This window comes from Papaver somniferum, chromosome 2, assembly GCF_003573695.1.
Source record: "Papaver somniferum cultivar HN1 chromosome 2, ASM357369v1, whole genome shotgun sequence".
NCBI classification, from domain to species: Eukaryota; Viridiplantae; Streptophyta; class Magnoliopsida; order Ranunculales; family Papaveraceae; genus Papaver; species Papaver somniferum.
Window position 1 is genome coordinate 182596698 of NC_039359.1, and position 16428 is coordinate 182613125.

At 38.0% G+C, this 16428-nt stretch overlaps 1 protein-coding gene across 1 annotated transcript; it reads left to right on the top strand.

Moving 5' to 3' along the window:
- Nucleotides 1–5163: 5163 nt before the first annotated feature.
- Nucleotides 5164–7597, top strand: LOC113352486. Its single transcript, XM_026596300.1, has 4 exons — nt 5164–5499; nt 6034–6158; nt 6279–6863; nt 7057–7597. Exons 1-4 carry the CDS (start codon nt 5164–5166, stop codon nt 7595–7597), a joined length of 1587 nt encoding a protein of 528 aa, XP_026452085.1.
- The last annotated feature ends 8831 nt before the right edge of the window (nt 7598–16428 follow it).

Below are 16428 nucleotides of genomic sequence, written 5' to 3' on the forward strand. Positions count from 1 at the left end.
CTGACCCACTTTCCTTCGGGAACTTCCCAGCTTCAGTATAGATTGTACCTTCGCTCGCATCTAGCTTTCTCCTACCGGGTCCCGCCACGTCATCTCCCTCCACGTGCTTTGATTAAGCGTGTAGATAAGATATTTGTGCATTTAATGCTGATTAGATTTGTTATCTAACTTTGTCCCTTCGCCAGCTGCCTCCCCTAGGCTAGGTTTTACTTTATCCATCTTGACCGTCGAGACGTTTCTTCTTGGGGGAAGATAAAGTAGATCTACGAAGGTATCTTCTTCTGCTTAGGTTCCTCTGCACAGCAAGGGATATACAATTATCTTGTATGCAACCGCCGAGATCATGATACGTCCTCCGCGGGATATTGATGTGCACAGTAAGAGATGTCTCAAAAATACTTAAGAGGGGAATATGTAAAGGAAAAGAAAACACAAGATCATCAAGCAGCGACACATTCTTTCTGGGGCAAGCATCTTTCGCATCCGAAGAGCATCCTGCTTCAACCTTCGCCTGATGAGATTCCTAGAAGAAGTTTTGTTGTCTGCAGTTTTCCGTATTTTGGGAATCCTCTTCACAGAACAAAGAAGCAATGAATTTGAAGTCAGTACACATGACACTTCTGGTTTCCAACTACCTCTTCAGAAACGACGCGTCGAATTACGGGCCACTAATTGGAGAAAAAACCTCCTCACCTAACAAGCATAGATTTTAGATTTCTTATTCCGTGGCAATGCGTCCATGCTTCTACATAGCTAGCTGGCATGCCACAAATATTCAAGAAGCATGTAGTCTGCACCGTGGATTATCAAGAAAGGGAAGAACTCGTTTTTTGAAATCAAGGGTTAATGGCGCCCTCACTAGTGTTCTCTCCAAAAGTCACTTCAACGTTCTCTCCAGAAGCCACTTCAACATTCTCTTCAGAAGCCGCTTCAAATTTACTTCTCAAATCCGCTTCAACGCCTCATCAAGCCACACAGACCAACCGCCTCATGTCTGCCACATGGGCCGACAAAGTCAGATTGGAGTTTCTAGGTTTTTAATTTCCTATGGGAAGGGTGCATGGATGGCCAGATGTTTGGATGCAATACAGGTCTGTCAAGTGCGACTCCCAAATTGGTCAACAAATGACGGATCCAAGAGATTTCGGCTTTCGTCGATTCGCCAGTCACCTTACCAGCAAATGCAATGGAAGTACATCTTCCAAGAGGAAATAGGCTCGAGCCACAGGAATTTCTCAACATGAAGACGTACACGCATCAAAGACACCAAAGGAAGATCTAGAGATACTGATGGTCGTATCACCTTTGAAAAAAAAACCAAAAACGACGTCAGCTGCGGGACCTGCCTGATGATCAGCAGTCCAGACTTCAATCAACTTAAAGTTAAGGCCTCTTACAATTGAGCTCAATGGAGTTCGGAAAATTTTGAAATCCACTAGAGAGGCCAGATACTTATTTCTATGGAGACATGACCTTATCACATATTCCGAAAAGGGTCGATGGAGTTCACTCAGGATTTGATGAAATTTCAAAACCATGAAAGTTAGGAGTACAACTAAATTTCATACTTGCGAAAACAAGAAGAAAGAATAGGATGTACTTACCTTGTCGCTGACGATTGGCACACTCGTGATGGAGTTGCTGACAGCGACGAAGAGGAGCCGGCTGCTGCAGACGAAAGCACGGAGCCAGATGAGCAACAAAAACAAAAGAGGATCGAATAGAAAAAGGATTCCTTCTTGCTCCATGTACGGGAATGGATGTCTGGGCCCACAACACTCATACCCGTAGCCGAGCTAGCAACACGTTACTACGAAGACCTAGCAACACGCTACTACGAAGACCATTGGCCGCGCGGTCCCGTTGCTGAAGGCCGATTGGAATTTTCCTGGTAATATCTACCTGCTTTTTCAATTTCAATTTTTTTTGTCACCATCTAATGCTTATCCCGCAACAATGTCACTGTTACGTGCTAAGCAGGGGACTTAATATTGATGGTGGTTTTTAGTATAGGGCGAAAACTATAAAAGTCTATCTACCTGAACCGGCATCAGATGTAGTAGACATTGATATTTCTATATTCCGCAGGGAATTTGGACAGTATATCAAAATCTGATGAGTGCCTATGTTTCATATTATATTGAAACTCAAGCTCCTAGATGAATTGTTCACTAGTATAGAGCCTAATGAGTATATAAGCTCCTAACTACATTACTCACTAATGTCGGAGCCTACCGAGTATTTTTCCTATGCTATGTTCCCTAGCTGAACCCTTAATATTGATATGGCATGACAATTTGTATTTACTCGCAACAGAGTAGCACGAATTTTCAAGTATCAAGGTTAAGGTCCTTGCATAAAAGTACTCAATCGGAAAGCATAATGCTCTCTGGAAATAAACTTAAAGAACTCTGTGTCAGCACATGGAATTCAATCAATTTTGTGATAATTCACAAGATTGATATATTACCCTGACTAATTTGCAAAAATTAGGGTTTTTCTCCCTGTTTTGTATATTAGACCTCGCCGGTCGAAATTAATCTTAGACGAACTAGGCAATTAATCCTACCCAGAATCAGAAAACAAGGAATAAAAGGAGTCGCGGAATAGGAGCAGCAACAAAGGGAGGTGTGGCTATGCCATAGGCCAGCCGGTGCCACTTGCAAGTGGCCACACCCCATGTTGCCCGACCGGCCCCTGTTTCCGGTCGACCAATCAGGTCGCTTTAAACCCTCCACACGCACATGAGTTGTGGCTGGGCCTATACTTGGCGGTCCTATTTCCCATCGAAAAATCAGGTCGCTTTAAATCCGCTACGCTCACTGGAAGTGTGACCACGCCCATGCTTGGCCGACCCCTATTTATATCGACCAATCAGGTCGCTATAAACCTGCCACCGTATTAAAATAGGCAAAATTGCGCTAGATGGTCACAACGCCAAATTGGATTTCCAAAACCGCGCCAACATGCCAAACGTTCCATCCCGCTCCGCATGATAATGGCATGCCAAACATGCCAAACGTGCCACTTTTCCGTAGCAGCATGCCGAACGTGCCAACATGCCATAAATAGCGCACCTACGTGCAAACCCACCTTCTGTTCGTGGCCAACGGACTTCAATTAGGGTATCCTAACCAGAAACACGACCTTGCTTTAGTGGCGTTAGTCGAAACCCTAATTTCCAGTCGTGGTCTAAATTACGCCACTTAGGGCCCCACAACATGGCACGAGCCATGTGGGGCCTAGGAAACCCACCATACCATGGCCACTCGTAGAAACCCTTTCTCTTATGGCCATTCTCGCATTATGGACTTGTTATAGTTCCTTTGGCGTGTCTATGGAACCGTTTGCACAAAAAATGTGCCGCGGCCACATGCCACACGCACTAATTAGGATTTCGGCATCCCAAACCCTAATTTAGGTAAAGTTGTTGTGCCAAGTAATGCTACCCAGAGCATTGGGATTGATGTGGCAACTGGAATTAATGTTGCCAATCCATATTTGGGTCTAATGCCAATGTGCCAAAATCTAGCGGCCATGGCTACGCCAGACGCTACTTGCACCATCGTGCCACTGGCATGCGCTAACTATGCCAACCATGCCATTGTGCCACTGGCATGCGCTAAATATGGCACTATGCCATTGGCGCCACTGTGCTATTATCAGGCGCCAACAGAATGTGTCCATAATCAATGCCACCCTCTCTCATGAGTCACAATTTTAGCCATCCAAATTCGCCACAGAATTGACAGGCATGTGGCAAGTCTTAGGCGACCAGCCAAGATAAGCCTAATGGCGTCACATGGTATTCTCCTGCGGTAAGTCTCCTGACTTTGACTTGACACACATAACACTCCGCTACATGTTTTCCACGAAAACACTCGAGATATCAAACATGTCACAAACTGGGGGATTCTCATCAGGGTATTGGTCTGGCGGTTTACAACGTGCGGCGTGCAACACGTCCATTATAATAAAGTGTCAGAAAGCAAGGCAGTTAGTGGCGGCAAGAAGTAATGGGTGTAAACTAACCCGTTTCCTTCATATTGGGAACGTGGTTTCTGGCATTTACACATTACCCCACTTCTCCATCACTTAATCATTCCCACTTTCTACGAGATCAGAGTGCACTCAATATGACTTGTATAAATAGGTTTTACCTATTTCGACCAAACGACAATAGTTTGGACAACAACAACACAGTATCCAGAAAACACAAAAGAACTGATAGCTTACATTCCGCAAGCCAGTTCCATATTCTGATACAAGTCACAAAATAGCCACACCTTCAGGATTAACCATTCTGGCCTCAACACCTCCTTCGCTTCCCTCCCTAAGACCAACCCTTCCCTTCACTTTGTGACCGAAAAAGAGTGGAATTGCCATTTCTTGGTTTAGGCCAGGATTGTACAGATTGATCTCTCGAATATAAAGTACTCCCGTGAAGTGCATTTGTTTTAAGTTTAGATTCGTTTCTCATCCACACATCCAAAATTACCAAAACCAGCAGAAACAGTTTTTACCCATAAACAGTAACCTACTTCCATTATGGCTATATGCATTTATAACCCTCATAATTATTCCACATTAATTTGAAAAAAAATAATTTCCCACCAAAAAAATAAAATTTGGACAATTAAATGTTAAAACCGTGTAGAACTCATACACTTACACTTATATTTTATTGTAAAAACAAATAAAGGAAATTATTTGCACCACATCTTTAAAAAAATGAAATTACCCAACCTTCATCAACCTACAAAACACAAGTAACACTAGAACATTTGTGGTTACATTGTGTAAAACCCAAACAACAAATAATTTTCCATTATACTCATCGTAAAGGGAACCAAAAAAAAAAAAAAAAAACCTCCCAACAGATTAGTTTGAATAGAATACATAATTATATGGCCACTCATGATACGAAAGTTAAGATTGGAAATTTTCTTTTCCATAGGTTAGATGTTGTCATTCAAAAAGGGATTGGAGCTCGGTTTGTGAAAGACAAATAAGAATTAAAAAAAAGTATATTGTCCAACCTATGTGCCATTATGCATTCCAATTTGTAGAAATTGACGTTTAGTCCCAAAGTTACTGGGCTTGGGACGCTTTAGTCCTCTCATCTCAGGCCTAGTACTCTAGTCCAAAAAAGTTCCGTCTCAAATGGATACTAATCAAGTAGTTTTTATACAAGGTGATATACAACTTCAAGGTTTAGTTGCTCTTGTTATTCAAATGAACAATGAAGATTTCTATTTGAATGTTGATGTAATTCCGAAGCATACTGGTTGTAGCACTAGTTCAAGGTCTTTGTCTCGTTCTAATTATGGTTGTAGCAGTATTTCTGGTGCTAGTACTTCAAACTCTTGTGTAAGTGAAAGTCCTAAGCTTGTAAGGGTGGTCGATCATGACGTGGACAAGGCCAAGCCTCTCATTATCGATGAATGGCGTTATGTTTTTGACAATATTGGTAGAGAATTTGTGGGTGGTGTTAAAGCTGTAAGGATTGTTGTTGATCAATACAAGATGTGTACTGGTTACAAGATTCTTATTCTTAAAAACGACAAGACTCGTTTTACTGCGAAGTGCGAAGAAGATGGTTGTGGTTGGAGGATTCACTTTGGGCCTGTGAATGGTGACATTTCTCGGTTTGTGCTGAAAGATTCTAACGTTATTCACAGGTTAGTGGTGTTCACTTGTTTTTTTGATCCATGTTATTGATTTTTAGGTTTTAATATGTAGACTTGTTTTAGGTGTACATTGTGGTGCACATTACTTATTGTAGGCTTTTTGGGTGGCACCTGTGGTGTAAATTTCATATTCTTGCTTGGTATGTGCTTTATTTTTGCATGTGTGTTGTTGTTTTTGAGATTTTATTAAGTGTACAATGTGGTGCACATTACTTATTCCAGATTTGTTTTTTGTAGTTGTGGTGTTGGTTTGAGGTTGAAGAGTGCTGTGGTGACAACCAAGTTAGTTAAGCATTTGATCGCTGATAGTATACAGGGTGATCCCACTTTAAAACCCAAACAGATCATGTCACTCTTTAAGAAGACTTATGGGTCCAATATTAAGTATCACCATGCCCGTAGAGGGAAAGAAGCTGTATTTGAAGATCAATATGGTGACGACGAGAAGTCGTATAGCGATTTAAATTGGTATGTGAAAGCCATTGAGCAAACTAATCCTGATAGCTTTGTGAAACTTGAAGTTGATGAAGAAACTGGAAGATTTAAGCGGATTTTCATCTGTTTCGGTGCTTGCAAGCATATCTATAGGTATCTCAGGCCCATGATTTACTTGGACGCTACTTTCCTTATTGGTAGATTCAGGGGTACTTTGATGGCTGCAACATGTGTCAATGGAAATGATGGTTTTTACCCATATGCTTTTGTTATTGTTTTATCTGAAAACAAAGACAATTGGTTTTGGTTTCTAGATAATCTTCAACAAGTGGTCGATGATCGTCCGATTGTTTTCCTTAGTGATCGTCACGAAGGACTTCTGCAGGGCATTCCAAGAGCATTTCCTGGTTCATATCACAGCTATTGCTTTTACCACATCAAGTGCAATCTCCCTATTGGAAAAGGTGATGCGAATTACAATGTCGTTATTGATTTGTTTTACAAAGCTGCTTACTCTTACACATCAACGAACTTTGAAGAAGCTTTGCGGGGCATGCATGCAATTGGTTGTGGACATGTTGCTAATTATCTTAGGACCATTCCAAAGGAGAAATGGGCAAATGCATTTTTCCCTATATGCAGATATTCTGCTCACTCTTCATCTATTGTCGAGTCATTCAATAACTGGATTCTTGAGTTCAAAAAGCTGCCTGCTTTTGCTCTTCTCGATGCGATACGGTGAGTTTTATGTTTAGTGTTTCATTCATTTATTTTTTACTGTCTTACACATGGATTTGCTTGATGTGTACATACTTGTACACATGTTATATCCGTGATTCTGCAACTGTGTGTACATTGTTGTACACATGTTTTATTTGTATTTATTCTATATCATGTTTTGATTTTATGTTTTGTGTTTTTATTATCTTAGTTTGAAGGTTATGCAGATGAATTCTAAGAGAAGGGTAGAAGATATTGAAAATTTTAACACTAGGCTCACTCCCGTATACGAGGATTTACTAAACGAGAACATCAACATTGGTCGTACTTGGACTGTTGTTGAGTCTATGGAAATATTGTATGAAGTCAGGTCTCCCCGCAATCATTCTGTAGATATGTTGGAGAGAACTTGTACGTGTCACAGGTGGCAAGTAAATGGTTTTCCCTGCGCACATGCTTGTGCTGCCATTCAATCTACAAGGGAGGACATATATTCATTTGTTGAGCCATACTTCACCATTGAATGGTACAATAGAACATACCAAGAGATCATCTTGACAATCCCAAATTATGACAAGCCGCAGTCTTATGATCCTAGTGATAGGATTATTGTTCCTATTCCTGTGCCTCCACCCGGTAGACGAAGAGAACAGCGTTTCAAGAAGGCTTGGGAGAAGCAAAAGAGGCCTATGATGTGCACAAAGTGCTTCACTCTTGGTCACCACAACAGAGCTACCTGCCCCATGCCTTGATGCTTTTTATTATGTTTGATTTGTTTGAAAGATTCTATGTTTTTTGGTTTTTACTTTTGGTAATGTCTTTTCATTTTTCTATTCATGGATAATTAGTGTCAGGATATGTGTACCATTATGTACACCTTCCTGTGCACTTCAATTTTCTTACCTGTCTTTTTACATGTGTAGCATTATGTACACCTTGTTGTACAATTGATTCTACTAGTTTATTTTGTTTAGTAATATTCATTTTTTTTAGTTCTAATGCAGTAATTAGTTTTTATTTTTGTTGTTTAATGATTGATACTAGGTTATTACTTTTTCTATTTTATGTTTCTGTTAGTACATGTGTACCATTATGTACACCTTCCTGTACCATTGTCTGTCAGATTTTCTACTCTGTCAGAAACTGTGCACAATCATGTACACCTTAATATTTCCTAACCTGTAATACATACTTTAGTACTGACACAAGTCTATTTTCAAAACATCAATATTGAAACTAATAAAAAACATTAATTCAAGGTCTTTATAATAGTGACAAGTCTTAAATAGAAAATTGAAAACTTAAATTTGTCTGAAGATTAAAAATGTTTAGAAGAAATTCAGAAAGTGATCTTGAATGAAGATTAAAAACTCTTCTTCCTCTTCAATGGTTGCTTTCCTGTAGTCTTGCGCCACTGATTATGCTCCTCGTCCTTCGCTATATCCCACACCTTTTCATACCATCAGACTTTTGTCAACATCTTGGCCACCAATTTTGATCTCATTTGCTGACAAATGTCTTCGGCCCTCTGCTGACCTTTTTCCATACCTTTTGTTGTCTTCATACTTCGTTTCATAAAGTAACAAGTATATATTAGACAGTCCGGGTTGATTCCTTGTGAAGGGCATGTCATGATGTTTAATTCGTGCTCTTCTATAGGTGGGTGACCCTTCAATGCTCTCTTCTTATTGAGTTCCACTTGTACCACATCTGCTAGTTTCTTTGCATCGTCTTTATATGACTGCTCATTTTCTGAGTGTAACAAGTTATACCATTTCCATTCCTTAGCTTCGAAATCAAAATTCAAAAGCGACCAGTGCAATCCCATCCTCGTTTGATCTGTAGAGTGATTGATAGGGATTACAAGAACTTCCAGATTCTCAGGCATGTCTCGTATGGAATCAACCACAAGTTTTTGCACCTCGCTGGTGACATTATACTTGACATAGTACTGCAATTAATAATTTGTTAGAAAACAAAATTAATTAGGCTCACCTTAATCAGAAGACTAACAAGCATGTACACTACTACAGAAAACTAACAAATCAAACATTGTAGGCCTGAAAACAGACCGTATATCCATGTATGATATACAGGTGTACACCTATGTACACACCTATATAAATCTAACAATCAAGAATTAGCAGACCATGTGTCAATCATAGATGCATATTGGTGTATATCTATGTACATAGCTAAATAAATCTAACAATCAACACTTAACAGACCTTGTGTCAATCATATATTCATATTGGTGTATATCAATGTACACAACTAAAGAAATCTAAAAACACATAGAAGACGCCATGTCAATTAGGTGTACAACTATGTACACAATATTAAAGTAACTATATATGACATTTCTTATTTGTTTTGAGAAACTTACACATGCAGTAGGACTCATAATTTCACAGCTCAGGTACTTTTTGTCATCTGGATGACGAATGCTATCTCTGCAAGTGCTCTTCTACGTCGATGGATGTAGAACTGGAGTACCTCTTGGTCCAGATATTTTTTGAACATCAGTTCACGAAGTACTCTTCCAACAATCAAAATATCTTCCTTGACTGTTGGATCATCCAGTCTTGTTAGTTTCCAAGCTACAGAGCTGTGGAAACATAAAGGAAATGTTAACATGGTGTATAAAGTTGTGCACATAATTTTTTTTATAAGTTTCAATCATGGTGTTTTGTGAACTTACTCCATGCTTGCATAGTCGAAGAATTTTTTGTACCCTTTTTTTGTCCTGTCCTGGTTGCATAGCATGGTATAGTGGTGATAGACGAACATATGGCAATGGATTGTGAGGAAGATATACATCTCCCTTTCTCTTTATTGGGGCAGGATAGCCTGGTTCTTTTCCCACTTTAATCCCCTTGCATTTTGTATCTGCTTTTATCACAAATCGTTTGGTTTTACCCTCGGCAGTGAATTCAGGATCTAGCTTTCTTTTTGCATTTATCTTTTGTGGTGTCTTGGAAAACTTGCCAGCAGCTTGTGTCTTCAACATCTCTGCTTCCTTCGTCCTCCCTGCTCTTGTCCTCACTGGAGTGGTCTTCTCTTCTTCTACCTCTTGGTTGCTAAAAAAATCACTAGGATTTTGTTTAATGAACTGCACTGCTTCTTCAATGATCCTTTCTCGTACATCTTCATTGGATAATGATTTTTGCGACGACTCTTCTTTTGGATCTTCTTGGCTCAATAATGAAAATCTTGGACAATCGTGGAGGATCAGGGTTGCCATATTTTCCTTCACTTCAAATGGTTCCGTTCTGTAACAACCTTTTTCAAGCTTTACGAATACAGTTTCAGACAAGTTATCTAGAAGGTCGTCAATTGATGTATACGTCTCATTCTGTGATTCTTCTCCTTGTGTGAGTAAAAGGACTTCTTTAGGATCCAACAAACATATGGCTTCAGCTGCAATTATAGTAGCTTCATCAATTTCAGCCGTTCGAGTGCCATCCATAACATTCTGGTCATCAAGGTTCACTTGATCTTGTTTATCTTCATTGATTACACTTTTCTTTGGCATAGAAGTACTGAAAAATGAAATTTTTATGAGAATTTTCAATGGTGTACAGAGTTTTACACCAATGTACAAGTATGTACACAAACTCAGAAGAAGTCATAAAGGTGTACATCCTTGTACACACATACTGGAAACAAAATAAAATAAAATATATAAGTTGAGATCATTTTCTTTATACCTTTGCTTGTTGGTAGCTTCACACCCAGCTACTTTGTCAATTTCATCAGTTTGAGCAGTATCCTGGTCATTAAGGTTCATATGCTCTTCTTGACCTTCAGGGATTTCAACTTCCTTTGGCAGAAGAGTGCTGAAAAAAATGCAATTTTTTTAGAAAATGAGAAATCACTAAGGTGTACATATTGGTACACATATATAGAAAATGAGAAGAAATGCGAGCTACACATATACCTCGGCTTGTTACCAGTTTCAGAATCAACTCCTTGGCTTGTTCCATCCTTGCCATCCTCTTCTTCATTTTCCTCGTTGATCTTTGGTAAAGGAGTGCTAAAAAGATTCAATTTTTGAGAAAAGGTATTAGCTTTCACACACTGGTGTACGACTATGTACACACATAAAAAAAGAAATGACTTGAAAATTTTAAAAAAAAATGATGTTGTACCTTTTCTTTTCAGGAGTTTCAGACGGAACTTCAATCATTTCAGATTCAGTTCCATGCTCGACATCACCACCTTTGCTACCCTCTTTGTCATTGTCATGATCATGCATATCACCACCCTTACTACCCTCCTTGTCATTGTCATCACCATCACCATCACCATCATCATTATGATCATGCATATCACCATCTTCATTGTGCTCCTCCTTGTCATTGTCATCACCATCATCTTCCTTGTGCTCCTCCTCAACCTTGTGATCCTCCTCCTCCTCATCCTCATCAATCTCATCATCTTCGTTGTGCTCCTCCCCATCATCCTCATCCTCCTCCTCCTCCTCCTCAGTTTCAAGCCGTATTTCCTTTGCACATTTAAAGATTTCATGCAAAGTGTAATTACGGAAATCATTAGCTTCTCTTTATGTCAAGCTCATTAGACCAACTTCATTAAATTTTAGTCTTTTCTCTTCAATGAAACTAAGAAGCCTTTCTTGCCTATCCAGAACTTCAGTAAGCTCCTCATCCAACTCCTTTCTTCGCATATCTCAAATGTGCAGCTTTTCTTTCACAGCATCTATGCTATTTTATTGTTTCTGCCTCCGGTACTCATCCAAAAGCAATCGATCTTCATCAGTATAAGCCTTCACTCATCCTGGTTGCATCTGAAAACATGCCAAAGTATCAACATTGATCACATGTGTACAATTTTTTACACATGTTGTAAGAGTGTCAATTGTTGTACACAAGACAAATTTCTTAAAATTTATCAACAATGTACAATCCTGTACACCTTATTAAAGGTGTATATCAATGTACATATACTATTCTAAGAAATTTTTTTGAGATACCTTTTTCATGGCATCATTCAGGTCTTTCTCGATTGTATTACAGACGTCGCTGATGATCCACCTAAGAAGCCTTTGCACACCTTCCTCATTGCTTGGCTTCATGATTTTGTTGTGTTCAGCAAACCAATGCTGCATTAACAGATAGGTGAATAGTTGGAAATGTAAGAGAAAGGAACAAACACAATGAACAGAATTATTTAAAATGGTGAATGGATATATCAGGTGTACAACTGTGAACTCACCAACAGATAAAGCACACAACCATTAACTTTAAGTGGTGAATCCTGATGTTTCTTAATGATCTCCATGAGATACTCATGTATATGAAATGGCCAGCAAGTTCTCTTCATCCTATCCAAAGACACAAAAAAGTATGCAAACTGGTTCTTGCTAATCATACTTCCGTTTGCCTGGGTAAAAAAGACCGTGATATACAAGTACATAGTAAACAACACCACTAAGTCTTCAACATTTCTTTCAATCTCCATTTTTGACTTTGGTTTTAGCTTCATGATACTTACGATTTCCTCATCCACATCTTTTTTTCCCAGCTCAGTTCGTTTCTTAAGAGTCAATCTGTTTATCAGTGGACCGTATTTATTTTCAGTTGCAGTTTTTACATCTTCCCCTTTTTCAACTTCCATTGGCACCATCTTAATCCCATAAAATAGAAACAAATCCTCGGGTTCACTCTTTACTGCCACTTGCTTGTTCTTCTTGGTAGTATCAAACATGAAATAATGTCCCCGTGAGTCACAAATTTCATGGCGGTACTGTCTCACAATTTTCAGAATTGAGTTTGGGTTCTTAGTCCATATATCATCTCTCTTTTTACTTGTATGTTTCTCATCTTTCCGGTCTGCTTTTTTGTGGACAAAGATATCTACAACAGGCCAGAATGGTCTTTCTTTTTGCTTCTCTAGTTGATAATTGGTGAACCATACTTTTTCTCCTCTTTTTGTTTCATCTTCCTCAAGGTTTCTATTCACAAAGTCACTGAAGGAATGGAAACTTGACATATATGGTTTGTTGGTATCTAGGAAAATGAACCAAGAAGAATAATACATTCATTATACTCATACAAGTACAAATCATATCACTGTACGCATAAATAGGACCATATCATACAGGTGTATAGCTGTGTACACTCCTACAGAAAACTAACTAAAGCAACATTTGTTCCCACACAACATGCCATAAATCAATGTGCGTGTATAAATCTTTACACTCATACAGAAATCTAACAAAAACATCTTTAAAACACACACAACAGGAAAAATAAAGGTGAAATAGCATGCTGGTGCAAAGATGTGTACACCAGCGCCAAAAACGATGGGATAATATGTTGAGAACTTACACATTAGTCCATATGAAGATGAAATAGCATGTTGGTGCAAAGATATGTACACCAGTAAACACAAGTGACGGCACAACAGGTTGACAACACATACAACATGCCATATGAAGGTGAAATAGCATGCTGGTGCAAAGGTGTGTACACTGGTAAACACAAGTGACGGCACAACACACACATTAGGCCATATGAATTTGAAATAGCATGCTGGTGTACAAACCAGTACACTGCTACAGAAACATCTTTAAAATAGACAAAACATGACATGAATCACTGCAACAGCATTGTGGTGTACTAGTATGTACACACCAGCAACAATTCCAATAAAAATTGCTAAAAATACAGATAGAACTGGAAATGAATCACTGCAACAACATGGCGGTGTACAGATCTATACACACCAACAACAATTCCCACAAAAATTGCTTAAAAACAAGATAGAACTAGACATGAATCACTGCAACAACATGGAGGTGTACAGATCTATACACATGTACAAGAAATTGCTCAAAAATAGACAGAACTAGACTTGAATTGTTACCTTTTTTTGAGATAACAGATGTTGAAGGCTTTGAAGACTTTGGAGGCTTTGGAGGATTTGAAGGCTTTGATTTCTTCTTAGTTGGTGATGTTTTTGAAGTTTCTGGTACTGAAATTGATGTTGAATCTTCTAATGATCTCTTCAATCTCGTTTTTGGTCCTGTTGATTTCCGAATCTCTTCTGCAGCAACTGATGGAGTTGGGGATGAAATTGGTGTTGAATCTTTTAATGCTGACTTTGATCTCGTTCTTGGTGATGTTGATTTTTGAATTTCTTCTACCGCAACTGATGGAATTTCTTTTTCAGTTGATGTTGAATCTTCCACTGTTGGTGGTGCGTTTTTCTTTGAAGCAACTCTTTTTTCTTTCAACATGATGTTACTGATTGCTCAACCATCTAGTTGTTTTGATTAGTAAGATGTTAGAGTTTTTGATTGAAAGTTTCTGTGAATTGAAAATTTTCTAGGGTTCAAAATATTGAGGTATGAGTAGTTTTGATTTTTTTCTTCTGCTACTCAATCTTCAAAAGAAAAAGAAGGAATAAATGATTTGTCCGTTACGCCGTTTAATTCAGTTTTTTTTTCCAAGCTACGTGTCACAACTACGTTTATGGTGTCAGTTACAAAACTGTATCCATTCGCTGCACGTGTGCTTTATTAAAAACATCCGAAGGATAGCAGCGTCTTTATATATTTTTTGGACTAATTTGTTTCTAGTTGGACCGGAATGGACTAATCTGTTCTTTTTTGTGCGGTTTTGGACTGAACCGTTTTTTCCGCTTCCAATTTTTGACCTTCACTTTATACTGGCACGGTTGGAGCTAGGTTTATGCGTACGACTTGATTTAGTTTTATTGGTCAAGTTAATAACCTTTGTGCGGCCCACTAACATTGATCCCACTTTTGGAATTTTCCCACTAGTAGCCTATATATTTTAAAAAATATTAATATTTCTTATCCACCAGATACCATCGATACTCACATGTTAATAGAAAAACCATGATGTGTTAGTAATGGTAGTATTGCTCTAATTATAAAATATTTTACGGGAGGACGGAGAAAGTATGGACGCGGGTAGAAAGAGCCAGAGATGTTCCCCAAGATGAATCAGTGGCAGTGCTTAAAGCTCTTCAGTGGATTGTTCAGTTGCAGATTCAGCAGGTCATAGTGGAAGGAGACAACAAAGAAGTCATGGAAAGCGTCAGGGGTCCTCAGATTACTACAAGATGGGAGGATGCCAATATTACCAGAGATTGTCAACATCTAGTTAAGTGTCTAGGGAATGTTCAAGTTTGTTTTAGAAATAGGAAGTGTAACCAAGTAGCTGATCTACTTGCTAAGTTTGCCAGAATAATAATTGTACTAGGAAATGGATTTCTGAACTCCCTCAGTGTGTCGGGTCTAGATTAGAAAGTGAAAGAATATTAGTGATGTAATGTCTTTGGTTGGCTTTTGAGCTTAATGAAAATATTTCCTGTTTTTATTTCAAAAAAAAAAGTTAGTAATGGAATAAGGATCGTCTACCCGCTACAATTTTACTGGATAGTGGCGGTGTGGAATTGTGCATCCTCCGTGGGACATAATATAGTTTCTCCACCGAACCCATAATCACAAAAAAAAATAAATTAAGTTGAGATGTATAAGACTGGTTTCATTTTTAGTAGGAATGTAAAGTTATTTTTGGATGATATGTTCCTCTTATATAGCTTTACATTCCTACCCGAAATGAAACCATTATGAGACGTATAAGACTGACATCTACCATTTTGAATATCAATCATTGAAGATTAACAACTGAAATTAAAATTGGTGGATGGTGAAGTTTCGTGTATCGAAATACTCTCATTCTTGACAGAAATATAGAGCTATATAAGTAGAACATGTCACCATAAAATTAGCTTCAAAGGATTTTGTAGAAAAAATGTCCAAACCATGTTATGATTATGGCAATATATATAATCATGTCATTGGATCCTGCCCCTATATATATAACAATATATATTATGGTTAAGAAATCTAGTCTTAATTTAATCTGTTAAGGTAATGCTAAAAATTTATCATGATTTGAATATATAATTAAATTAGGAAATATAGTTAGATTATTACATTGATAATCAAATTATAATCTAAAACGTTAGGTTAAGGACGACCCTAATTTATTCAAAGGGAAAAAAAACGTTTAGTCCAAAAACGCATCGAAAAATATGGATTAGTCCATCCCGAGTTAACTAGTTACAATTTAGTCCAAAAATTATTTAAATTATGAAAAATACACATATAACCTTTCTAGATTACAATTTAGTCCAAATATTTACGTTTTAGTCCAAAGTGACTCATGATGATGTCAACAACTTTAAATAATATAAAAAAAATGAAAACAATTTATCTTTCGAACCGTTTGTCCGAAATGCACAAACTTTATATATTCAGAAAGCTTATTCCAAGATCTACAAAAAGAGTACCCATATGACTATATAAGTCCCGTTTTTTTAAATCTTTGTTTACATTGGTGTACAAACATGTACACATATTTGTCCAAAAGTTACTAAATAAATGAAGAAGGTCTTGTTGGTTCTCCATCTTTTGTTGTAGTAAATAAACTCAGTCATTTGAAGGAAGATTTTAAAGTGGAACATAAACTCTTTTGGTCACATTAAAACAACTATTGGTCGTCTCAACTATGAAATAGAAAAACTT